Below are 26,414 nucleotides of genomic sequence, written 5' to 3'. Positions count from 1 at the left end.
CTGAATCTGTGAATCATTCTTCAACTTTAGGTAAAATTGGATAAGAGAAGCAGGTCCATCACAAATGCAAACTGTTGCATGCCAAATATGGGAGTCAGGGAGTAGAGGTTGAATATGGAATTAGTGATCAGCATATAGGGGAGGCCACAATATGTGGCAATGCCCTGTTCAAAATTTCAGCACTCCAACAGGAAAATGAAATGGATATAGATGTGAACCAAAGTCCACCTACACCTGAAATCAATAAAGTTGTGGCCTTCCCCCCTCCCAAATTGTTGTCTTGTCAAGTATGTTCCTTTACACCATAGCCATTGCCTTCACACAGTAGGGAGGGCGCTATGACTAGGCCCACAATGGCCGTGTACGCTGCTCCTAGTGGGCGGCAGTTGTGGCTTCTTGTTGGCGGCCCTCCATTCAGAAGGTGCCAGGAGTCACGTCTCAGTGACTAGCGAATGTAGATTCCTTGGACAAATCTAAAGTTCCAACAATCCAATCATGTGCAGTCAATGAGTGGAGCCCAGTCTGCTGAACCCGCACAGCCGTCTCCAAGCCTGCTGCCTTGCAGATGCCAGCAGACTGAATAACAACATTAATGAAGCAGCACATTTGATAGAAAATATCCTTTCAGAATGTGACATGAAGCTGAGAAAACACATGGCTGGATTCCTGTCATCGCACAATATGAATTGGAACTGATGCTCAAGAAAGTAATTATTCTGTGTCACATCATAAAGTTTAAATCCACTGATTTCATCTATCTTTCTGTGTTCCTGATGTAGCCTTTGCATGCCAACAACAACACAAACCAGATTTATCCCTGTTTATGGTTAGTCCTGCAACACTTCCCTAGTTTCTCGATAGCTTTGATAGTGTGGTATAGCTTCACTTGTGGGTTTAAGCTGTATCAGCAGTTAATAAGCTAATGCCATGAGTATGTTCCACAATCTTTGTATGATCCTTTTAACTTCATTTACTAATGCACTACACCAAATAAAGTTTCTTAGTTTCATAATGATTGCCTTACAGTTTAGGCACAACTGGATGGTGACTGGTAACACAACATTCAGTCAATTTTCAGTTCCTTATTGAGAAACACAGTTTTACAAAGAGAGACTCAACCTCTCACCAGGAAAGTCAGAGATTCCCTTACCATGTGGATATGGCCATACAGCCAGTGGCTGGGAGGTCCTGGGAAACTCCTGAAACCCTTGATCAGTTTCTGCCTTGTCTGAAATAGGTGGATGGCTTTCAGAGCCGCACAGGTGAAGATCAACGCCACAGTCCAATAGAAAAACTGAGAGAAACTCCTGGGGAGCCAGGACCACAAGGGATTGGTTATAATTTCCATAACCAGCTGCCTGCTGCTTGCTTTGCTCCAGTAACTAGAATAAGTCCTCAAAAGGTTTGCTGTTTTGCTGGCTTTGTCTTGTGAGCTGCATCAAATTACTAAAACAACTTTGTGGCAGGTGTTGCTGCAGGAATCTGGGAACTGTTTAAACTTCCACCCACACACTCTAAGTAGTTTCACCCGCTGGGTGCTGAATCCTCCCCTTTTCCTCACTTCAGAGCTGGATCAGATCACTGTTATTGGGAAATGTTGTTTTAATTAACTGCATGCAGGGTAATAATGTACTTTATCAATGGAAGTATTGGTACACCCAGAATTCACTGATATTCAAAGAAGATATCACAGTGATTTCAAGGAGGACTGATATAGAGAAGGGCAATTGATAGAGAAGAAAATATTCTTTCGGTTTTACGTTTGCCTTATTTTGTGCAGTGTTTCTACTGAGTAATAGCAACTGCTTCCAGTTTGAATAAATATAGGTTCCTGTGGACAATTGGACTTTAAACAACTACTTGTAAGTAGAATGGAAAATTGGATTTCTAAACATCGGAATTCGGCACTGAAACGGGAAGGTTCTAAACAGGAAGTCCACCTTCCGTTTTGTAAATAGATCAAAGCAAAGACGTTGCAAGCTAAAGTCTGGGAAAAGCCCTTTGTAAAGGATTAAATTTTCATCATTCAAAATATTAACCCCCCCTTGGAAGCAGGAGAAGAGGGGGAAATTCTTTTCTTTTTTGGACTGTTTAAGCCTGCAGGAGAGAGAGTGAGGAGAGATAAATTACCATCGTTTTGAACCTGGGACCAGGCTGTCAGTAAGTCTGGGAAAACTCATTGACTGAGAATAGAACATATGCTGATAGATAGCTAAATAAGAGATATACATTGTTTCCACTGCTTTCCCTTGCATTTAAAAAGGAGAAAAAAGTAACTGAAAATTGAAAATTAACTTTGTTATTGGACTTGGGTTTAAAAGAACAGATACAAATAGAAATTGTTTCCTCTAGAGGGAGCCTTTGAAACTGTTGCAGGAGTAAAGGAATTTTCCAGTTAGAATCAAGGACTGTGAGAAATAAAAGTGACCTTGGACAAGAATGTCATAACAAGAAGCCCTAGTGAATGCATTTTGTAAGATAAGCGCCCTACTGGAACAACTTCATGAGAAGACGGATGTGATGGCTAATAAAATTGACAATTTGGGACAAAAAACAACTGATTTTGGACAAAAAGTGAACATTTATACAGAAAATATTTGGGTATTGACTCAGGAACCCATTTTGAAATGGCAAGCTGTGGAGAAGACGATGGAAAAAACTGCTTTTGAATCTCAAGTAATACAAGTGGCAGTTTCGTCTTCACAGAGACAATTTGATGGATATAAGCTGATGCCATGCGTGATTGATTTTGAAAGCCAGATTTGGAGAGATGATGCCCTGCTTGGATCGGAGAAGGAAAGTGGGACAGACTCCTTTATGAAAGATGCTCTGGACTTTGTGTTTCGGATCTGGGCCAGGGGGAGATTGGAGTGGTGGAGGCCTTCAGCCTCGAAGGGACTTTGGAGCATGTCCTGAAACATCTTTTGGACTTTAGTTTTGACTATGGAGCATGGGCTGACCTGCCGACAAGGAATAAAGGAACTGTCAAGATGGAAGTAAAGTGTAAGCATAAATTTGAAGAAGACCTGCAGCTGGGACATGGAGAAGAGTTAAGAGCCTCGGATAGAAGATCACCAGGTTGATGGGCTATGTAGAACTGATAGAAAGGACTGACAGAATCCGAGACCAGGGAAGAAGATTGGGGGGGGGGGAATCTATTTAGAGAAATATTGTAAAATTAATGAATGTTAGGAAATGTTGGAATGAAATCACATGACTTTAGTAGAATTATTATACGGAGTTAAGTATAAATAAATTTTAAGGTTTTGATGATAAGATAATGTAAAAATAAATTAAGATAACTAAAAGATAGAAAGCAGTGAAAGATGGAAAGGATTTGCTGATATAATTAATAACTGGAATACAAAAATGGGAGGTGTGAGGAGGTCGAGGAAATAAGTTAATGAAAGATAAGGATAAATATTGGATGGGTTTTTAATTGTTTTTGCTTTTTTGTGTTTTGATGTATTGTGTGTTGTTTTTTGCTTTTTTACTGTGTAACTTTTTATTCTTTTTCTTTCTCTTCTCTTTTCTCTTCTTTTTTTTGTAATTTTTAAACTTCTAATAAATATTATTTTTTTAAAAAAAAATAAAACGGGGGGCGCCCTTTGCGTGGACGTGCGCAGCCCCTAGATCTGGAGCAGCTCCATCAGCATAGGTGGGATACCTGGAGGTCTCCGCCTACCTCAGTCAGTTGTCCATTCCCACCTGGGGGAAGTGTTGCCAAGGAGACCAGGCCAGGTAGGGGAGGGATTACCTGTCCACACAATAGAGGGAGGATCTTACCTGGGAATCCTCACTTGGCTCCAGAGCTTCTCCCACCCTACCCACCCTCAGTTAATGTCTTATTTTGCAGCTTAACTTTTCTTCACAGGTTTTGCAGGTTAACTTTTCTTCACAGGTATGCGGGTGCTGCTACGTTAAGGTCGCTGTTAAAGGGCCAGAAAGGAATTTCCCTGCATTGGCAGGTTTCGCCTTTCCCGTAGAAAAACGTCACAACTTTGGCGGTATCAGGCCTTGGGCGGAATCCTTTAGTCCATCTTCCTCTTTGCGGCGGCGATACCAGGGTTCCCTGTTAAAGGGGGTTTCTGAAGGGAGGCTTTGACCGTACGCCGAAAGGTCGTCATTGCTCTCCCCTGCGGCGGCGGCGTAACGGGGGAGGCTATCTCTGCTTGAACATATGTTCTCCAGAGCCAGCCCATCCCCCCCCCCCCACTGGATAACCCTGATGCTCCCCAAGTCCCCGGCTGGGGACTGGGGAGGGAGAGCGCCCAATGCCTGAGCCAAGGTCTACCCACATTTGAAATTTAATAAAGTTGTGCCCAATTTAATCCCATAGCACGTTATCTTGAGTCATTATTCCACATGACGGGGGGGGGGGGACCGCTTGGGATCTGGGGACTCCGCCTGTCCATGCAAAGAAAATATGTTTTCGGTTTTACGTTTGCCTCTTATTTTGTTCCATGTTTCTACTGAGGAATAGCAAATTCTTCCAGTTTGAATAAATGTTGTCCGCCAACCCCTGCTTCAGTTGGGCTTCCCTCATCATCTGCATGGACTGAATCCTATACTTCCGGAAAACGGCCTATCAAGCCAGAGGCATCTCCTGAACCAGTCTCCTCTCAGGAACTGAAGTCTTTATACCAGTAGCTGCAAATTTCCCAATAGTGATAGGGGACATATTGGATTCAATTTCCGTTTTGTTGTTGTTGTTTTTAAAATTCAAACAATAAAATACAAGAAACAAAGCACATTCTTCAAAATTTGCCCGTCTCCGAATTTTGTGGTGTAGTTCTCCAACATACACTGCATGTATTTGGGAAAATGAAACCAAACAACACATTCTATTAATGACATTGCTTTGCAAAAATATGCTTTGGGTCTCCAGATGATGTTCACCCACAACTTCCATAATTTTCCACCATCTTAGTCAATGGTCAGGGATGATGTGAGTTGTAGGCTGACAACATCTGGGGCTCAAGGTGGAAAAGAGCACTGCTCTGGGTTTGGCTGGAGGATGTTAGCAGCTTGGGGCTCTTCAAGGCCCTGCTACTGGTTAGCTTAAGAAAGGAAAAGTGCATGGGTTATATCTAAAAAGTGTCTCCTTTTCTATAAAATTATTGTTTTAGTCATATGGTAGTTTGTGTAAATTTAGATTGCTTAGTTAACCTTTTTAAAAAATGGTTAATACAGTCATACCTCATGTTACGTCCGCTTCATGTTACGTTCTTTCAGGTTACATCCCGTGGCGACCCGGAAGTACCGGAAAGTGTTACTTCCAGGTTTTGCTGCTTGCGCATGCACAGAAGTGCAAAATAACATCATGTGCATGCACAGAAGCGGTGAATCACAACCCGCATGTGCGTAGACACGCCGCTGTTGGTTGTGCTCTTTTCATGTTGCGATGGGGCCTCCGGAACGGATCCCGTTCGCAAACAGAGGTACCACTGTACATTTTCGTAAGTTGTACAAGAAGTCAATGTGATAATTTTTCTTATTTGCAACATCTAGATTTATTATTCATTCTTCTCTTATCACAGTAATTCATATTCCATAGTTCAGGAAATCAGTATTTCCAAGAAGGCTTACAATTAAATTACATATTTAATAGCTACAACAAATATTTGTTACATATTTAAAAAGTCAAGTAGAAGACATGTAAAGGTAGCCCTGTACAGGGAAGTTTTTATTGATAGATGTTTTATTATGCTTCTGTATATGCTGGAAGCTGCCCAGAGAGGCTGGGGTGACCTAGTCTGACAGGTGGGTACAATTATTATTATTATTATTATTATTATTATTATTATTATTATATAACCTTTATGTTAGATTATTGTGACATGTTATATATAGGGTGTATCTCTGAATATAATTACAGTAGCGTCAGCCTGTGCTCACCAGGTTAAAACCATATTGCAGCAATCCTGGCTTGACTGAACTGACTGCAACCGTGGGTTTGCTTCTCATGCCATGGTGCATGGCACAGGAAAAAAAGACTGTATCTGCATGGAGCTGCCACCTTGTCTGAAATAGGCATCTTATACTGACCTACAGCAGCTTCCTGTAGACCCAAAAGCAGTTTGAACTTTGAATGCTGGGCATATATGTATATGCTGAATGCAAGAATATCATAGTAACTACAGGGATGCATAAAAGAAGTGAAAGAGATTACAGGCCAATCCATTGAATTAGGAAGCTGTATATTGCAAGAGATTAAGGAACTGAATAGTTCAATGAGAGAAGACGAGGTTAGCATGACATGGTAAACAGTATTTGTAAGAACACACTTAAATGCTTTGCTAAATCGAACTACGTTGCCTCATTCTGGGCGATTTCTATGGGCACTCAGAGCTCCCTCGTTTGCTTTTTTTTTCTTTCCTTTTTTTCCTTTCATAATAATATTTATTAATTTTCCAAAAGGTACAAAATTAGAAAAACAAAACAAAAATTCAAATACAATACAATAAGATAAGATAAAAAAAAGAGGAAAAAAGAAGGGAGAAAAAGACAAAAACCAAAATATACCCAAACAAAACCCAAACCCTCCCTCCACCCTTCCCTTCAGAACAAAAAAAGACAAAAGGACAAAAAGAAAATCAAAAATCAGAAAAAAAAGAAAAAGAATAAATCTCCATCCTTCAACATCTATTTTCAAATAAATTATTTCCTGGGCCTCCTCCCACCTCCCCTTCTGTATTCCAATTGTTAATCAAATCAGCAAATTCTTTCCGTCTTTTACTGCTTACTCACTTATTTACTTAATCCATTAATATCTTATTGTCTTATCAACATCCCAATTTAAGTAAGCACCTAAAAAATAAAAGATAAAATAACTAACTTCCAATTCCCTAGTTAAAAAGAAAAGGAAAAAACAAAAAACCTTAAATCTTATACTTTTAAGTCATATACCTTTAAATCTTAATATCTTATTTCATTATGTTATTTCCACTAAAGCCAAAAAAGTCATTCCACCATCTCCCAATTATTCTTAATCATACCATATTATACAAATGCTATTTTTTTAAAAAAATTCCCATTTCCCCCCCACCATCTCATCCCCCTGGTATCGGGTACTGCCAGTCCTTTTTACCAATTTTATCAGTCTTTTCTGTCAAAATTAGTCCCCTAACCCGGTTCCCTTATATCCGAGGCTCTCAAATCGTCTTCCTGGACTACCTGCAGATTTCTTTTCCGGCCTAAAGTTAAGTCCCAGAGAGCTTCTTTCCCATCCCTACGTTGCCTCATTCTGGGCGATTTCTGTGGGCACTCAGAGCTCCCTCGTTTGCTTTTCAGCAGCCGGATCCAATGCATACTCCCACATCTTTGCAAATGCAGATTAAGACAAGCAACCTTTGCAGGCCCAGCTTATTTCAAGCTGTGCCCAGTTCTTTGCCCAGCCTTGGGGACTCTGGCCATTTATGGGAGAAATAGTTGCGCGCCCCACCCTTTCCCAAAGGAAGTATCCAACTCTCTTATGTACCTGTTGAACCTTGTAGCCTGTAATGGGCTTTATCTACCAATCTGATTTTGCTGAGCCATGGCAAGAATTGGAGGTGCAATAACATACTTGCCAGCAACGGAGGAGTGGCAGCCTCAATTACTTGCCTGCGAAAGTAGCTGCATGACAATGAAAAGAACAGCAAAAGATTGTCCAACGCACCTGGACCATGGCCGGCTAGGCTTCATCCACCAGAGAACTGAGTTTCATTACATTCTGAACTGGCTTTGATATTATTCTCATCCAGGAATCTTGGCACACTGGGGAGCTGTCCTTAAATGGCTCTCATACCTTCTCCCACGGGTTGGTAAAAAGGGGCAGATTTGGATGAGCAAGAATAGGGCTCTGAATTCTCATTTATTTGACTTTACGAGTTCTTTTCTCCTCAGGTTTCATCTGAATCATTAATCAGATTTTAAACCTGCTTTCTTTCTGTTTCTTTCTGTTCTGCAGTTTTACAATGGGAGACCAAACATATCACCAGGAAAGTCAGGGATTCCCTCACCATGTGAACATGGCCATATAGCCAGTGGCTGGGAGGTCACAGTCCAATAGAAAAACTGAGAGAAACTCCCCGGCAGCCAGGACCACAAGGGATTGATTAGATTCTCCATCACCAGCTGACGCCTGTTTTGTTCTGCTCACTGTCTAGAGTAAGTCCTGAAGACTTTCTGGTTCGGCTGGCACTGCTGGCTCAAAATGCCAGAACAAGTTTGTGGCAGCTGGAGCTGTAGGAATCTGGGAATTGCTTGGACCTCAGCCCCCAAATTCTATTTTGTTTCTCCCTGTGGGCCCAGAATCTTCCCCCATTCCCCACTCTACATCTTAATTAGGATCGCTGTTATTGGGAAAGCGTGTTCTCCTTCATGGAGAGCACGTGTTGCGGTGGGGGCCTCCAGGACACTCCAAAGTTGGAGGGCGGGCTAATTGATCATTGGCGACTGATGCGATTAGGGCTTCGTTGTTGTTGGGAAGAAGTTAATGTTGCCATTTATTGATTGACGGCCAGAAATACTAAAACTCCTTGCAGGATGCTAGGGCTTCCTCTTTTCGCCCATGCATCAGATTGCCCGTCCCTCCCTCCCTAGAATAGGGTTGTTCGCTTTGACCTTGCTATGCTTGTCATGGGGTCGTCTGCTTTGGAGCGGGGGCCTGGTAGGAATTTTGTCCATCTGGCTGATTGGCTGGGGCCATCTGGCTGATTGGCTGGATTTTTAAAAAACAGTTAACACATTTCCACAAGATGTAGAAGAAGTCAATGCGATTTTTTTTTTATTTGCAACAGCTAGAGTTATTTATTTATTCTTCTCTAATGACAGTTATTTATATCCCACAGTACAAGAAATAAATCCTTCCAAGATGATTTACAGGTAAATTACATATTTTAAAATACAAGAAATAATCGTGACATATTAAAAGGTCTTCAGGACTCCTTCCCCAGAACTGCTGATGTGAGAACATGGAGGGGGAATGAGAAAGTCTAAACGATCAGCCTTTTCCCTGTATAATCCTTGTAATACCATAGTTATGACATATATATTATTAAGCTGAATGATATATACTTTGTTTTATGGGGGGGGACCCAAAGTATTTCTAGGTCTGTGATATAAAATGTGTAAAAAAATAAATCCATTCATATTAAGCCCTGGTATCAGAGTTTATATTGTAAATAACCCAAGCTCTCTGTTCCAAGCCACAAAGTTAATCAAGTGCATTTATTTCCACAAGTCTATTCTGAATATGACCTGGTTGGACTGAGAGCTTAAAAGAAATTGCCAAACAATATAATTACAATCACAGCAGTCTCAAAATACTGAAAGAATCTATATTTGGAAATGGTGCTGGATCTTGAACCAGCCCCTGTATGCCTAGAGAGGACAACAATTCCCTTCATAAAAAGAGCAGAAGTGCACTGCATGATATTAATATTAATGGTGCCTACCAATATTTATTGGTCCCTCACGGGTGGTGAGAGATGTCACGTCCCAGTGTCTGGCCATTCTACATTCCCTGGCCAGCCACATTACAAGGCAGGATAGCCCACCCAAACTAAAGTTCTAAGAGCCTGCTCTCTCAAACCAGTGTCATGGTACCCAAGCCAGTTGCCTTGCAGGTGCAATAAAACTGCATGACAACAATAATGAAACAGCACATTTCATAGAAAATATCCTTTCAGACTGTATGAAACAGAGAAAGCACTGTGGTTGGATTCCTCTCATCACACAATATGAATCAGAACCAAAGCTCCAGAAAGTAGTTGTTCTGTGCCCTACTCTTTAGGCACTACTGAAAGGCACACAGAATCCAGGCAATTTCCAGTTCCTTATCGAAAAATGCAATTTTACAAAGAGAGACCCACCTTCCCACCAGGAAAGTCAGAGAATCCCTTACCATGTGGATATGGCCACATAGCCAGTGGCTGGGAGGTCCTGGGAAACTCCTAAAACCCTTGATCAGGTTCTGCCTTGTCTGAAATAGCTGGATGGCTTTCAGAGCCACGCAGGTGAAGATCAACATCACAGTCCAATAGAAAAACAGAGAAACTCCTGGGGAGCCAGGACCACAAGGGATCGACTAGATTCTACATTGCCAGCTGACTGCTGCTTTGTCTTTGCTCACTATCTAGAATATGTCCTGAAGACTTTCTGATTCGGCTGGAGCTGCTGGCTCAAAATGATGGAATAACTTTGTGGCAGCTGGTGCTTATATTTATATGAGAACAGCTGGAACCTTCACTCACACATTCTAATATGTTCCCTCCATGGGCGCTAAATCCCCACCTTTTCCCCACATCATGGCTGGATCCAGATCAATGTTATTGGAAAATACAGTAATAATAATTCTTTGCATGTAGGATGTTTACATATTTTATCAGGGACAGTATGTATGTATTTATTGGCAGGAATTGAGAGTCCAGGAGCAAGCATTACTACTCTGGTAACAGCAGCCATCAGTGGAGAGCCTTCAGCTTCAGATATATCCCATTAATGGATCGGGTGACAACTTGCAGCATGGGAATCGGGAGGTTGGCAGGATCAGGCAAAAGCTCAAAGTGCAGGAGGGTCATTGCAAGAGCAACCTTCATCTCATTCATGGCAAACTGCTGTCCAATGCAGTTCCTGAGTAGAATAAAGGGCAACATTACATTACAAACAGAAGAGCATTCTGCAGATGGTCCAATCAGGGCCATGTCAGTTGTTGCTCCTTCACTTTTAGGTTTCCCTTGCCAGAAATGAATGTCTGGCACCATCTTTGTTTTCCTTTGTATGCCCCACCCTTTTAGGCATTTGAGTATATATTGTTTTATGCTGGCAGCTAATTCTGCTTTGCTGTGGACTCATTCACAGTTTTATAAGCCTTGAACACAGTTGTGTCTTTTATGGAAGATTAATGTAAAAGTCTCCTTTTATGGAGGGAACAGTGCAAAGTATAGGTGAGAAAATATTTACCTTGGCCCTGCAGCAAAAGGCAAGAAAGCATATGGGTGGCGATGCTTTGAATTCTCTGTGGAGAATCTTAGAGGATTAAACTCCTACAACAGAAAATAAGTTGTGGAACTTTGTATTAGAATGGCAACAGATATAGTGGCAAAAGAGCTAAAGGATAAAGGGGCATTCAGAAAAAAGAATACTGTTCTATACCCACTTACCAGGTCATAATGCCCATTGAGCTCCATGGGGCCTAGTTCTGTATAGGATTATAGGATTGCATACTTAGCAATATGTTTTCCCCAATGTAATCTGAAGGAAAATTCCTTCATATCTATAAATGCCTGGGCCAAATGAGACATATTTATAAATCCCCGCGCCAAATGAGAGATATCTATAAATGCCTGGGCCAAATGAGACATGATGTTAATTGCACCAGTGTGCATGTTTTAAAAACTGTACAGAGTCATTGGGGTGTCTGACCAGCAACAGGCCTGCAGGGGTTGGGAGGGAAATGCGAACCTTTCCCCGCTGCTGTGCTGCTGATGTTGCTCCTGTAGTTGCTCTTAGATGGAGAGGGAAGCCTTTTGTAAGCAGCACTTTAGGGACTGGTGGGTGGGTGGATTTTTGGCAGAATACTTCCATAGCTCCTGACGTGGATTAGGAATGTTTTGTGGATTAGGATTCTACAGCAGCTTTGCCCATATATTTTGCAATGGTTTTCTTTTCGCAATAGATTTTTGCCATTTTGTAAGTGCTTAAGCAACATTTTAAGAATCATAACTACATAACATGTGGTTTGTCCTTCTACTTAATTAGTACAGTATGTTCCTCATACTGTTCTTAACCAGTTCTGTAGAGGGACACACTAAGCTTGACATCAGAGTGTTGGAAGATATAATCAAACATTTTTCTATTTGCTAAGAGCTGCTGGCAGGAAAGGGATTTGGATCAGAGTCACGGCTTAGGGAGTAATTTAGCTCTACATGCACACACACGCACAGAGACACACACAGAGACACACACACTTTCACCAGCATCTCTCTCTCATGCACACACTCTAGAGCTGGTAGTATCCACATAAGGAAACGCAGGCATCACTTGTGTTTATCTGTTTCTGCTCCACACCTAATATCATACTAGGGGGTAGATCGTTTGGTATTAGGCCATTGATATGAGGCAATGGACTAAATCAGCCTTTCTCACCTCCAAACTGGAATACGTCCGGATGCGTTTAGTAAGGTAAAACAAGCAAGAAACTGGTAAAACAAAATGCTGGGATAAATCCACACATCTAGTCACACAGTGTTAGTGTGACAAACAATTGGCCTCTTTTCTTAAAGAAATTGTATGTGTCTGTGGCACTTATTCCACCATCTTTTTCTCAAAACATGTCAACTTCTCTCAGTCTCACCAGATAGGTCTTGCTTAGGCTTTTCTTCTTTTATTATTACCTCAGGATTGTCCCAAATCTCAGGATTTCTGTGAAGACCATAAACATCCAATGCAGTTAGAAAGCCTGTGGGGGAAAAAGAGACACATCTTCTAGAATCATTTCATCAGCAGTGATATTATGTAATGAGAATTAATTGCTATCCAGTGGCATTTACCAAAACATTCATTCTCAATAACTTGCTGCAAAGACAGGCAGATTTTCAGAGTTGTTGCACTGGTAACCAGGATGATCCTGCACAGAGTACAGGAAGGCAGCTGGAAAGCATACGACTGTGCTTTCCTGGTCAAGAAATATTTGTTTGTTTGCCCAAGGAATTCATTTAGGTATAGGTGGGGCTCAAGAGATGGTCCATCTAAGGCCTAGCAGCTCCAGAAATTGTCCATCTGAACACAGGGGCTGTGTACCTCGGTGTTGGCATGTACACCTGTGTGTGTCCTCCACATATTCCCTGTGTGCACGAATGTGAGTGTGTGCATGCAAGAGTGTGGGGTGGCCGCATCGCAGTTGGCAGGGTGAATGTGGACCACAAAAGGTTAGCCACCCTTGATGAAAGTTAAGAGACAGTGGAACTGAATAATGAGAACAGTGTAAGAATGAAGATGGAAGAGGAAGGGGCGAGTTCAAAGGAAGTCTGCAGAAGGGAGAGAGGGGAAGCCTACCTTTTGGTAAGGTTCGTCCATCAGCAAAAGTCACAGGAGAATTCAGTTCTCGTGCTATAAGAGGTACTGGAGGATAAAGCCGAAGGCTCTCCTTAATGCACATGGTGCTGTACGTCATCTTTCCCAGGTCGTCCCTTAAAGACACCGCCCAAAAATACTGGAGTTAAGTCGCATAAAATTTTATTAAGATGAAGCAAAAAAGGATTTGGAGTGGAATCCACTATCTAAGCTGTCCTTACTCAAAACAAGGGATGGGGAGAGGGGAGAAATTTGATTCAGTTCCTATTTAAAGGTGAACTTACCTTACTCACACTTTCTGGAACAAGATGTGAACTGAACACAGCCACCCTTCATAATTTGCACTTCTCCAGCCAAGTAACAAGTGCAAAAATGCACATGCTAGCTTAAAGCATGCATGGAGATGCATATATTAGTGAATATCTGTGCTTTTAGGGCTGTTTTTAGCAGGGTTATGCACTTCTTTTTTAAAAATAAATAATAATTATATTGATTGTGGGGGTTTTAGGTTTATTTATTTTAATTTATTCTGTTAGACACCTTGTTTTGTTATAGTATGAGTAAATAAGTTAAATGATTGATTGAATGAAATACAGCACACAAAACTGGGTTGTTGTTTTTTGTTTGTTATGGGAAATTAAACCATGCAGGAAGTCTACCTGGAAAGCAAATCATGCAGGAATCCCACCTGAATAGAGGAGGCTCCTCTCTTTAGAAGTTATCAGGACATTAGAGACCAGGCATATTGGTGGGCTCAGTCCACAGCCCATCTCTTGTAACTGTGTTACCTCTTCATGCAAGTAATGGGTGAGGGTTACTAATTGTGTCCTACTTTTTGAAGAGCTGTCTCTTTTTGATAATAGATTTTGAGTTTTGCATTATTTTTGGCGATTCAAGCATGACCACACTAGCTACAGTACATCCATGCAGCAGCCATAGCAGTGATTTAAATATAGAAATAGAAATCAGAGCTTCTTTTCCTACAGTATAGGACTGGCCCATCTTCCCTGGAACTCACTCAACCTGAGGCCTGTGGTCAGACTATGATCCTAAACTACTCTGCAGTATTGCTCTCCTTCAGAAACCTCATAGCATGACCCAGGAAATAAACATTTAAAGTTGAACGATAATTTAGTCTGACCATTGTATCTCCTCCTGTTGCCCAAGAAGCTCCATGATCTCCTCTCTGCATCTCTGCTGATGTTCAGGGTTCTGGGCCATACAATAAAAGAGCCAAGAGATTCCACTAGCTGTGGTATCATGACCTTCGAACATGAATGTGTCCACTTCTGCACGTATGTCTTCATCTGACAATGGATTTCCATTTTCATCCTAACCACACAGGGAAAATAGAATTTCATAGGTTTGGTGAGATCCAATATTTAAAGTTCTCCAAGAGCCTCCTCCCTCTCCCAGCTCACATCAAAGAAGGGGGAGGTGTTTCCGAAAGCGGTTTGCCAAGCTGCTCTCTGAAGCACCACCCACTCAATTAAACAGCCCACCTGGGCCACCTGCCACCTATGGTGCTTGCTCACTCATGTGCCCACCATCCATTCTGCCATCATGCTGGAGTTGACAGGGCCACCTGTCAGCAGCCACACAAACTGCAGTGTGATGACAGCCTTACAATTTTATGTATATATTGCAGACCATGGGAGTTTTGCTTGGGCTATGTCATATGAACAGAATAGTGATGGCTGGAAAAGCCCTTAGCAATATAGCATGGCAGGCACAGGTGCATTATTTCTACAATGTTCACCTTTGCGCAAAGAAGAATATCCAGGAAGTCCAAATGCCTCTTCTTCAGAATCTTTTCAAGCTCTTTCTCATTCTTGAGGGAATCCTTCCTCTCGCTTATTACCTTCTCTGCATTGAAAACATACAGTATGAAATGAATAAAGCTATACCCAAGAGGCAAGCAAATATATTCAACCTTTTTAGATTTCTCATTTCTCTAACTTTCCTAATAAGTCCACGTGTTACTAATCATTTAACCCATATTAAATTGGTTTTTTTTTAATTTTCTTCTTCTTTTCACACCTACATTTTATATGCCCTTAGTTCATCATACTGACACTGTTACAATTTTTAATTTTCCTATTTGGTACTGAAACAGTATGTTTTTGCTTTTGAATTTTCTATTATGAAATAAATGTATATATTAGCACAGAAGAAGAGGAGAGGGATGAGGAGGAAGAAGAAGTTGTTGCCAGGGAGTAAAAGATACATACCTGTGTGATGGTGGGCTATTTTGCAAGCTTTGTGAAACTGACGCCCTTTGGAGCTCAACCGGTAAATGAGATCATTGTGATGCCAAGGAGTTTTCAGTCTCTGATAGAACAGATAGCTGAGATCAAATACAGTTTGAATGTAGGAATTGTCTCTGTGGACAGTAGGAAAGTGGAAACAAATATAAGCACAAAAAGAAGACAAAAAAGGTTAGATGACATGTTTATTAAAAGTCCCATTTCTAGATCCATTTCTATTTGTTTTTTTTGTTTTTTTTATAAATTTTATTCGATTTTGCATTTTTATTTTTTTTAGATCCATTTCTATTTGAGATTGGAGGTAGGGATGAGTGGCATTATTTTGTAGTGGTTCCACTTTGATGCTTCTTTCCAGAGGGTGATGCTTGGGAAATTCTTCTCAGCTCCACAGAGCCTTTAATGTGGGGTTCATCAGGGTTGAATTTTATCCCCCACAACATCTGCAGGAAACTCCTGAGTGGAGTTATCCAGAGTTTTGGAGTATGTTGTCGGCAATATGCTGATTAAACACAGTTCTGCTTCTCCTTTACATCTGCAGGTGTGGCAGTGCTGGGACATTAAATTGCCTTGGTATGAGCACCAAGAAATTGAAGCTCAATCCAGATAAGACTGAAGCACTGTTAGTGAGTGGTTCCTTGGACTGGATGGATGGGAGGTTGCCTGCTCTTGATGGGGTTACACACCCTCAGAAGGAATGGGTACATAATTTGGGCATACTTCTGGATCATTTGCTGTCACTTGAGGCCTAGGTGACATCAGTGGCAAAGAGTTCCTTCCATCAGCTTTGGCTAGTGGCCGAGCTGTATCCCTATCTGGATACACAACTTCTGTTGTGTATACTGTGGTAACCTCTATGTTAGAATATAGCAACACGTTATACATATGTCTATCTCTGAAGAAAGCTCAGAAACTTCAGCTGGTGCAGAATTCAGCAGCCAGGTCGCTCACAAGGACAAGATGGTTTGAGCATGTTACACCTGACTGCAATGGCTGCCAATTAGTTTCTGATTACCTACTCTCTTCCAAGGTGAGTTAAGCCTGGCAGGACAGCTTACACTATGGTCTTAACCCCTTCATGCATTAATTACACCCAAGCATGCTGGTTATGTGAGGCTGGTTATCCCACAATAAGGACAAACAAATTGGCCCAGGGGCTGGAGGAAGAAACCCAGGGCCATCCGTTGATGCCGACAGTTGGAAGATTCATCAGAAACAAAAGAAAGTATTTCTTTGCACAGTTAAACTATAGAATTTGCTCACGAATGATGTAGTGATGGCCAACATCCTGAATGGCTTCATTAACCATATACAGATTGCAGTGGTGATTGCAGCCTTGGGCTTGCTTCTCATGTCACTGCTAGCCCATGGCACAAAAAGGAAAGACTGTATCGTCCTGTGGCTCCCACCTTGCCTTAAATAGGCATCTTATACTCACCTGTCCGTTTCAGCATTTTTCTGGTAGCTGAAGGCACATTTCATAATAGTATCAAGAGTCATCAGACTGACATGTTCAAACATCTCCACTGATGCTGTGCCATTCTTTGGTACCAGCTTTCCCCATGTATCCTAATATTTTAGGAAAGGGACAGAAATGAGAAGTCTCATTCTGGGAAAGTCTCTAGAATGATTAGATGATTCTTTATTAGATACTGGAACAATATATTTTCCGCTGTGGTCAATATATGAAAACTTTTGATTGTCAAGTATGTCAGTGACTGCCCAACTATGGATTTTGCTAGTTAATTGCAGAATAAGTTATACTTATTTTCTGAGACAGAATTGAGTATTCTCCATGCTGCCCATTAACTTTCCCCTGCAAACGATCCTTTCATTTGGGAAATGGTTTTGCTAAGATTATGTGCAGCTGTCCCTTGAGAGAGACTCGGCTGTGTGCTTCAGGGTTGTGTGGCTGAATGTGTACCCTGAAACAAAGAAGACAGGTCAGGAGATTCTCAGGAGCTAATGAACTGATCATTAATTCACAGGACTACAAAGGAAAGGGTGATAGCAGGCATTCCAGTCAAAACCACTGTCTGCAAACGTAAACACAGTTTTGACATACAATTCTAGCTAATACAACACTGAGCCATCCCGGGCCGCTCTTGCGAAGCCAAATTGTTCTCACTTCTAGCCGACCAGAACAGCTCGACAACAGAGAAGGTTGCCAAATTTATCGAGAGAGCAATGAGACTGAGAGCTGTTATCTGAATGACATCAGTGTCGTCACCCGGATTCCTCGCCTAGGTTTTTATGATTATTATCATTATGTTTTATTATTATTATTTTATTACTTCTGCCACGTTTTAAGTACTGAGATTATTAATTTACCTAGGGTTTTAATAGGTCACAAGATTTTATGGTAACTATATCTGTAATGTATTCCTGTTGGTGTTTGTCCTTTGATGCGATGGCCTGTCGGCTACGCAAATAAAGTCTAGTTACTTACTTACTAATACAACACTGAACAACCCTTCAAAGTGATGCATTTTAAGTGATGCGTGGTAGTCACCGTCCGTTTATCTTGAGAAAGTGAATGAACTAATTAAGACTATATTAAGGTTCACAAGTTTATGGAGGAATTTTAGAATTCAATGCTGCTGCAAACTCATTGCCTGAGACCCAAAGGGCTGCTCAAGTAGCTTCACACTTTGGTGGGGTCTTCTGACTCAAACTTTTCCAAAAAAATCTTTGTGGTATGTCAGAGGAGGCTTTCAGGTCAAAGAAAGAGTCTGCTCTGGCCCTCTGAGTCTGCTCAAAGCAGGACTGAGATCATGAAGGTGGATGAGCAACTTCTTAGACTGGAACTGACCTCCTGAACGTATCAATGGGGTTTCTTACCAGCATCTCCTTGACTGATTCTGCCATAAGAGTCACATAAGGCTTCAGAATATTGTAATGGAATCCGGGAGTCAGCAGTTTCCGGTGCTGCTGCCACTTTGGCCCATTCAGGATGAGAAGCCCCCTTCCTGCCAGGAAAAGGAAGGAAAATGAGGAACAGAAGCCAAAGATAATGCTGTCTTTCATAGGCATTAGGGTCAGGGTAAATTATCCACCACAGATGACAGGGTTTACAGCACTATATTTGACTCATTGAAGTAGGCACTTAATTGCTGGAACAATTCAAGTTAAGAATCTATTTACCTACTAAAGGATTTCTGAAACATGGAATGCAGTGTGTATATTTCCGTACAACCTGAGAAGTCCATCTTCATAGACTCTATAAGGACAGACTTTTGAGTTTGTAGGGAAACATCCTATAGAGTCTGATTCTTCAGCAAAATGGACAGAAATCAGTTGGCCAGAGGAATAAAGCTGGCACTGGAAGGCACCAGTGGGGAAGGCACCAGCTTAACAAATACTAGCAGCTTCCCCTAGACTCAAAGGAAGTTTGAACTTTGAAAGCTGAGAATATATGGATATGCTCGATATAAGAATGTCACAGAAAATACAGGAATACATAAAATTAGTGAGAGAAAATACATACCAATCCATGGAATCAGGAAGTCGTATGCTACAAGAGCTTTAGGATCTGAATAGTGTGATAAATTAGAGAAAATGAGCTTAGCATGAGATGGTAAAAAACTATTTGTGAGAACAAATTTTAATGTTTAATTTGCTGAATTGTATTCTGTTGCCTGAATCTAGGGGATTCCTATGGGCACCCAGAGCTCCCTCACTTGCCTTTTCTTGCTTTTCAGCAGCCAGATCCAAGGCACACTCCCACATCTTTGCACATGAGAATTAAGACAAACAACCTTCTCCTTGCCCAGCCTCCATTGGGCAAATAGTTGTGTTTCCCCCACTTTCCAAAAGGAAGTATCCAAGTCTCCAGGGTTACCAAGTGGGGGAGCAGGTGGCCATTATACCCAATATTGAAAGGACCGCCCCCCCAAATTCTGCAGTGGGCGCACCCACCCACCGCATGGCATGGCATGCTGATGTCATGTGCACACGTTGCTGGGCATGCGTGAACAGTGTGCTGACGTCACATAGCCCCAAGCCCACTCAATGATGGGTTCAAGGCAGTGTGTCTGTAAGTCTCTAATATACCTGTTGAACTTTGTAGCCTGCAATGTGCCTTCCCTATTAATCCGATCTGAGCATTAAAGACTTGGAGAGAACTAGAGCTGGGAGCTGGGAGTTCTTTGCCTGGCAGTGAGGGACTGATGGGAGTTGTAGTTCAAGACATCTTAAAGGCACCAGCTTGGGGAAGGTTGCTTTAGGAGGGCCTTGAAATATGAATCACTTACATTTGTATCTCAATAAAAGCAAAGAGCAGTGCAACTTACTGCACAGAGATAAATGCATGGATAATTTTTACAACCTCTAGCATAGTCATGTAACTTCACGATCAGAAGGATGTAAGATAGAAATTTCTTACCACCTCTGCTGAACACTGCCTTTGCATATTCAGGGTGGTTGAGGGCCAGGAAAGCCAAGAAAGTTCCATACCAAAGTGGATGGCAGTGCGGGTACTTTTCTGTCCATGCTGCTATGTTCAGGAATTCTTCTTCTGGTTTCATCTGCATCATTTATTTATTTATTTTTTAAAAAGATCAGTAGTCAGTTTACATCTCGGGCACCGTGATTAAATGTTTAGTTCAGGATGAAATCAGACTTAGATGGTTATATAATGCAATAGTTTATAACTTTAAGCTAGTTTAATTATTTTTGCATGCCACAACGGCCGCCTGAATATTACTTGCTAAAAATTGGAAAACACAAGAACTACCAACAGTGGAAGATTGGCAGATGAAGATGGTGGACTTTTCGGAGCTAGCTGACCTGACTGGAAGAATCCGCGACCAGAAAGAAGAGGAGTTTCAAGAGGACTGGAGGAAATTCAAGGACTATTTGAATAAATATTGTAATATAAAAAATTAGAAATTACTTGAAAGAAACAAATAGGCCTAGGATTAAATTAAGTTATAATTAAATAAATGGGATTTAGAATGTTAAGAAAAGTGAATAAGATGGACTATAATTGGAAATTGTTTTAGTTTAATAATGATATTGGAAAGCTGTTACATTTAATTACAAGGAAACTCAGAAGGGAGGGATTTGAGGAAGTCAACCAAGATGTTTAAAAGGTTGGATTTGTGAAGAATTAAGTTTGTTGTTATTGTTTATCTGTTTATTGTTCCCCCTTTTTCTGTCTTCTTTTTTCTTTTTCTTTTTCTTTTTCTGTTTTTGTGTATCATTTTGCTTTGTGGTTTGTGTTATCACTGTGGAAAATTTAATAAAATTTGTTTTAAAAAATAATATAACTTTAAGCTAGGATGCATATTTAACAATGGAATTATTCAACCCCCTGGCTCTGTCCTAACACCCCAGTCTTTTAAAACCTGCTTTCTTTCTGTTCTGCACTAAACCTCACAGGTGTAGAAGAACATACACTGCTTAAGAATGATAAAGCCACTGATGTCTAAATTTTAAGAAGAAAACAGCCACCAAATAATACAGATAGAAAAACCATTTTTTCCTAATTGAAATAAATTGAACCATTATAATAACATTATTATATAGCGTTTATGATTGATTATGCTTCTTTATGTGTGCAAATCTTTCCTCTGTTTTAGGTAAGATTGCATAAGAGAAATAGATCAATCACATATGCAAACATTTGCACGTCAAATATGGGAGCCAGGGAGTAGAGGCTGAATGTGGGATTAGAGCTTCATGTCTTGGAGAGTCCACAATACATGGCATGACCCTGTTCAAAATTTCAGTCCTCCAGTAGGAGGCTAATATAGATATACACCCAATGCCTGAGCCAAAGTCTACCTATACCTGTAATCAATAAAGTGGTGACCACTTTTTATCCCAGACCGTTGTCTTGTCATGTTTGTTCCTTTACACCATAGCTATTGCTTTTGCACAGGGGTGGAGGGTGCTGTGACTGGACCCACAGTAGGATTTTACAGAGAACATAATAGGACAAGGGAAGGGAACATTTGGCTCTCTTGAGTTTGCTGAACTACAACTCCCATCAGCCTTAGCAAGCATGAGCAGTGGCTATGGCTGATGGGAGTTGTAGCTGAACAATATCTAGCGAGCCAAAGGTACCCTGGACCTGTTGTGGAACATATAAGTGTATAGAAACTAACAAGAGAGAGACTGGGATATGCCTGTGATAAATGTGTGCACACATTTTGAGTTTTCCATCATAAGCATGAGTATTAGAGGAGAGAGGCTCTTTTAAAAACATTGAAAACTAAGGTTTTCCAAGATAACTCCCTCTCTTGATGAAAGGAAATGTGTTGTTTTCCCTCCACCTGCTAAGCAATCATCTGAGCCAGCAAAAGGTTGCAGAGTGCTCAGCATACATGAACAATGTCTCATGGAAGACTTCAGTGGTATGTTGAAGTTGCATCATTGATTTTCAATTTAAAATAAGCAACGGTAATTTAATAATTGCTTGTTGGCTGTCAGTTTCTTGACCTAATTATGGATCAGGCTTTTCTTTTCAAAGTAAAATAAACTCTGTATGCCAGTCTTCTGTTTAGGAAAAAGAAAATATGGTCCCCCTCTGAATTTAAAAGCTTGAGATTCCATAACACATGAGTCACAACTGTGCAATTTTGCACTCAGAATCCTTCTCATTTTTTCATAATGGAATGGCATTTCAAATTGGCACTTTACTGAAAGTGTATTTCTTCCCCAACCACAAGTGCCTAATGATAAGACAATATTTAGCAGGTATCAGTCAAGACCAAGTTAATGTTATACTTCGGGAATGTACGATGGGTGTGGAATAATCATATCATCATAAAGTCCTTAAGTCATGAGCAGATAACATCCTGTTTACGCTGCTCTTCATGTTCGGCACAGATTATATGAGGTTCTCTATTATTTTCCTTCAAAGTGCTCTCAGGAAGAAATGTTTGTTTCTACTGGCTGAGTAGATTCTTTGGTTTCTGAATGTTGGCTTAAATGTTCGCAGTTCAGCCCTGTATCTGGCAATGGCTGAAAGCTTTTAGTACAAACGTGATGAGAAATTCCATCATTTGTCGCTTGCTTGCATTTCAAAAAGTGTGAAACAAACAAAATATGAGGAAGTAATGGCATGAAGCACTCCTTACAGCTTGGCTTAGCATAATGGCTGGCAGATCTGCTAAAGCTGATCTCTAATGCTGTTGCTGCAGGTTGCAATCATTTACCTTGGATCTAGTTACAGTCAGGTAGCCGTGTTAGTCTGCCGTAGTCAAAACAAAATAAAAATAATCGATTCAGTAGCACCTTATCTTCAGATAACAGAAGTGTGCATGCACACGAAACTCATACCAATAACAAACTTAGTTGGTCTCTAAGGTGCTACTGGAAGGATTTTTTTTTTATTTACCTTGGAATATGACTTAGTTTAAAGTTCAGCAATGTTCTGAACTGAAAACAGTGTCCCCCAAAAGCTCTTCTCTAGCTTGGAATGTAAACTGAACTCCTGAGTAGGGATACTGATTCAGTTCACATTTAAAGGTGGATATGCAAAATTCTCATGTTCCAAAACAATATGAGAATCAAAACACAATCGTCCTGTGAAATTCACACTTACCTGAATTTTGTGTTGCAGTTCTCCAAGCAAATAATGTTTAGAAAAATGTATATATTAGGTAAAGGTGTGCATAAAAACAAACATACGTAAAAATAATGTACAAAGATGCATTGTATAGGGAAAAAAGTTTGCAAAAATGTGTGTACAGTGGTACCTCTGGTTACGAACTTAATTCATTGCGGAGGTCCATTCTTAACCTAAAACTGTTCTTAACCTCAGGTACCACTTTAGCTAATGGGGCCTCCCACTACCACTACACCACCGCCGTGTGATTTCCGTTCTCATCCTGAGGTAACGTTCTTAACCCGAGGTACTACTTCCAGGTTAGCGGAGTCTGTAACCCAAAGTGTTTGTAACCCAAGGTGTTTCTAACCCGAGATAGCACTGTATTAGTTAAAAGTGCATTAAAAATGTGCTGCTTAGGAGACATTTACGGTAAAATGCTAAATAATTTGTATGAAGATTTTATTTTTTTAAAAAAATTATAATCTGCATGTTACTGCAGAAATGTAGAGAACCAAATTTAAGTTTGGACAAATAAGCATAGCTGTCAACGTTTCACTTTTTTAAGGGGAAATTCCCTTATTCGAAATAGGATTCCTCGCAAGAAAGGGAAAAGTTGACAGCTATGCAAATAAGAAACAGACAATACTGAGACTGAGAGATTATTCATCCCTATTTCTGAATATACATAGTCAGTATTCAACAGACGAGGTACAGTACCCCAAGCCAGCTGTCTTGTAGGTTTAAACAGACTGAATGACAACATTAATGAAACAGCACATTTGATATAAAATATCCTTTCAAAATGTGACATGAAGCTGAGAAACCGCTGTGGCTGGATTCCTCTTAGCACAAAATATGAATTGGAACCAATGCTCAAGAAAGCAGTTAAAATTGTGCTGATGTTGTTTTATGTCTCTATTTTGTTTCTGGACTAACAGGCAGCAGAAGTTCACAAGCATCCTTAGACTCTACCTGCCTTGGTACAACAAGCTGCATTCTGCAAGATGCCTCTTTTAGCCAGGCTGTCAAGAGTGTTACACATGTTTTACAACAAATATATGGGGCCAATGGTTTGTCTTGATCACCTACCACAATACCAAAATAAAGTGTGCGTGCCTTTCAAACAAGTGGAGTGAAACTTTGTTTCTGAGATTTAAATGTTCATTCTCCACATACATAGCAGAAACTTTTTGGGTGATTTAACATCACCCTTTGGCATGAGGACAAAGAAAGTACTATGTGGAGAAGCCATATTGGAAAAGGGAATGTTTTGCTTACTTGATACAGCAAACATGTATGAAATAATCATAATTAAAATACAGATAAAATCACTAAAACTTTTTAAAAAGATATAGGTCACTAAATCATATGGTTGAGTAGGCTTGGTGAAATAAGGACGTGTTCAGTCAGTGTCCAAACCACTGTGGTGAGGTTCCTGCCTAGTGTCAATAAATAGGGAGGGAGTCCCAAAGCACACAAAAATATTTACTTCTCGCAAATGTGGACAAACATTACACAGCACTTTAAAAAGTACAAGCAGACTTTTCCTTGCATTTGAAAGGGTTAAGACCTTCTCCTAAATCTCTGTTAGTAGAAAAAGCAAGCGAAAAGCACTTTTCTCACTATGTTTACATAACACAGAAGAATGTGGGCATCAATCCATTACTTTCTTAGCATAAAGCTTAGCAAATACACAGATAAAGACACTTTCTCCACCACCTTCGCTCTGCCACACACATACCGCCTGCACAGCCACCTTACCATTTTGACATGGCCATATAGCCAGTGAGCGGGAGGTCCTGGAAAACTGCTGAGAACTTTGACCAGGTACTGTTTTTTCCGATACAGCTGAACAGCTTTCAGGGCCACATAGGCAAAGCTCAAAATAATTGTCAAGTGGAAAATATGAGATAAATCCCAAGGCAGCCAAGACCAAGAAGAATTTAGGACCATCTCTGGAACAGTTTTCACACTCCCACCTTGGTTTACTGTGCCTTCTTCCACTGAGCTGCTATTGCTAAAAGTGCCAGGTCTAGAAGGAGTTCTAATCCTAATACGGAACACTATCTTTTTGCAAATCACTGTAATCTCTGGTACATTACCAGGGAAATCAGAAGTATTCGCCTGCAAGAACCACCCACGTACTTTCCCTCAAAGATTAAATTTAGTGACTATAGGAACTGTAATTTGAGTCCAGCCAAAGTCTACTGGGTGGGGCCAACAACCAATAACATTCTCCCTTTCAGCTTTCCTTTTTCTCTGCCAAGAAACAGTGTAACAACTATTGTGCCCTTTAATATCTATTCAGTCATAAAATATGCAGTTCCTACATGTGACTGTGTTGGATGTGAATGTATGTGTGTGTGTGTTGAGGTCATATAATTACGCTCTGTAAGCATTAACCTGAGTTTTATTGTATGAAAGTACAATTATTTATCTAATGTATTGCCATGTCACAAGCTCCCAGATTGCACAGCTCAAGCTTCTGATAGCAGGAGCTGAGAAGCACAAGATTTATGCAGGAGAAAACAAAATAAAAATACAGTAGTACCTCGGGTTAAGTACTTAATTCGAAGCAAACCTGAAACTGTTCTTAACCTGAAGCACCACTTTGGCTAATGGGGCCTCCCGCCGCTGCCGTGCCGCCGGAGCACGATTTCTGTTCTCATCCTGAAGCAAAGTTCTTAACCCAAGGTACTATTTCTGGGTCAGTGGAGTCTGTAACCTGAAGCATATGTAACCCAAGGTACCACTGTACAGAAATTCTGCACATTTGACTGGAGCTATGAATCAGGGTAAGGGGACTTTAGCTTTTTCCATGGGACATTCTGCCAATCAAAATCACTTCCCAAGGATATATACAGTGCTATTTTTCTAGAAAAAGAGGTGCTGGAACTCACTATGAACACCTCCCTTGTTTTCTTAGAATGGCAGTGGTGCCGGAAATGAGTTCCTGTTAATTCCCTCTGAAAAAAAGCCCTGGATATATAGAACCAGGGGATCCTTAAGGTATCCTGTGCCCATGTTGTTTGGGGCCCTGTAAATTAATGCAATAACTTTTAACTTGGTCCAGTGGCGTATGGGTATCCAGTGAAAGCTTTTAAGCCCCAGAGTTATGTGCTGGCTGTAGTCTGTCCCCACCATCAGCCTAGCTGCAGCGTTATAAACCAGCTGGGAGAATTTCCAGATCAGGAACAATGGTAATCTCAGAGACGTCAACAGGATTTCCTGGGCCTGGTACATTGTATGTGGATTGGGCCCCCTGCTGCTGCTTATGTATCTATATTAACATAACCTAGCCCACCTCACAGGGCTGCTGCAAATATAGAAGCAGGTAGGGGAGGAAAATGTACACATTTGAGCTGCTGGGTAGAAAAACAAGTTACAGATATGCTACACAGTGCATAGTTGTACTATGGAATCAAACACGTCACCTGGCGATTGAGGGGGCCAGGGCCATGTGATGTCTTTACTTGTTCTTACTAATGGTGGCTTAGATGGTCATTGGAACAATTGAAGTCATGTCTGATGCT

At 40.8% G+C, this 26,414-nt stretch overlaps 1 protein-coding gene across 1 annotated transcript in view; it reads right to left on the bottom strand.

Moving 5' to 3' along the window:
* LOC310680270 (uncharacterized protein) overlaps positions 1–26,414 on the bottom strand; it is a 36,621-nt gene that overhangs the window by 9,477 nt on the left and 730 nt on the right. Inside the window, exons 2-14 of the mRNA XM_083446646.1 lie at positions 24,643–26,363; positions 19,708–19,849; positions 18,811–18,855; positions 18,165–18,292; positions 16,762–16,892; positions 15,291–15,442; positions 14,819–14,925; positions 14,201–14,391; positions 13,042–13,175; positions 12,381–12,445; positions 10,948–11,030; positions 10,452–10,617; positions 1,151–1,438 (exon numbers count right to left, since the gene is read on the bottom strand). Of these exons, the coding sequence (XP_083302772.1) occupies positions 1,151–1,438; positions 10,452–10,617; positions 10,948–11,030; positions 12,381–12,445; positions 13,042–13,175; positions 14,201–14,391; positions 14,819–14,925; positions 15,291–15,442; positions 16,762–16,892; positions 18,165–18,292; positions 18,811–18,855; positions 19,708–19,849; positions 24,643–24,834 (1,824 nt within the window). The 5' untranslated portion in view covers positions 24,835–26,363. The remainder of the gene's footprint in view (positions 1–1,150; positions 1,439–10,451; positions 10,618–10,947; positions 11,031–12,380; positions 12,446–13,041; positions 13,176–14,200; positions 14,392–14,818; positions 14,926–15,290; positions 15,443–16,761; positions 16,893–18,164; positions 18,293–18,810; positions 18,856–19,707; positions 19,850–24,642; positions 26,364–26,414) is intronic.

This window comes from Podarcis tiliguerta (assembly GCF_965153285.1).
Source record: "Podarcis tiliguerta genome assembly, chromosome: 6".
NCBI lineage: Eukaryota > Metazoa > Chordata > Lepidosauria > Squamata > Lacertidae > Podarcis > Podarcis tiliguerta.
The sequence above is the reverse complement of the archived record's forward strand: the minus strand, read 5'-3'. Positions and strand labels throughout refer to the sequence as shown.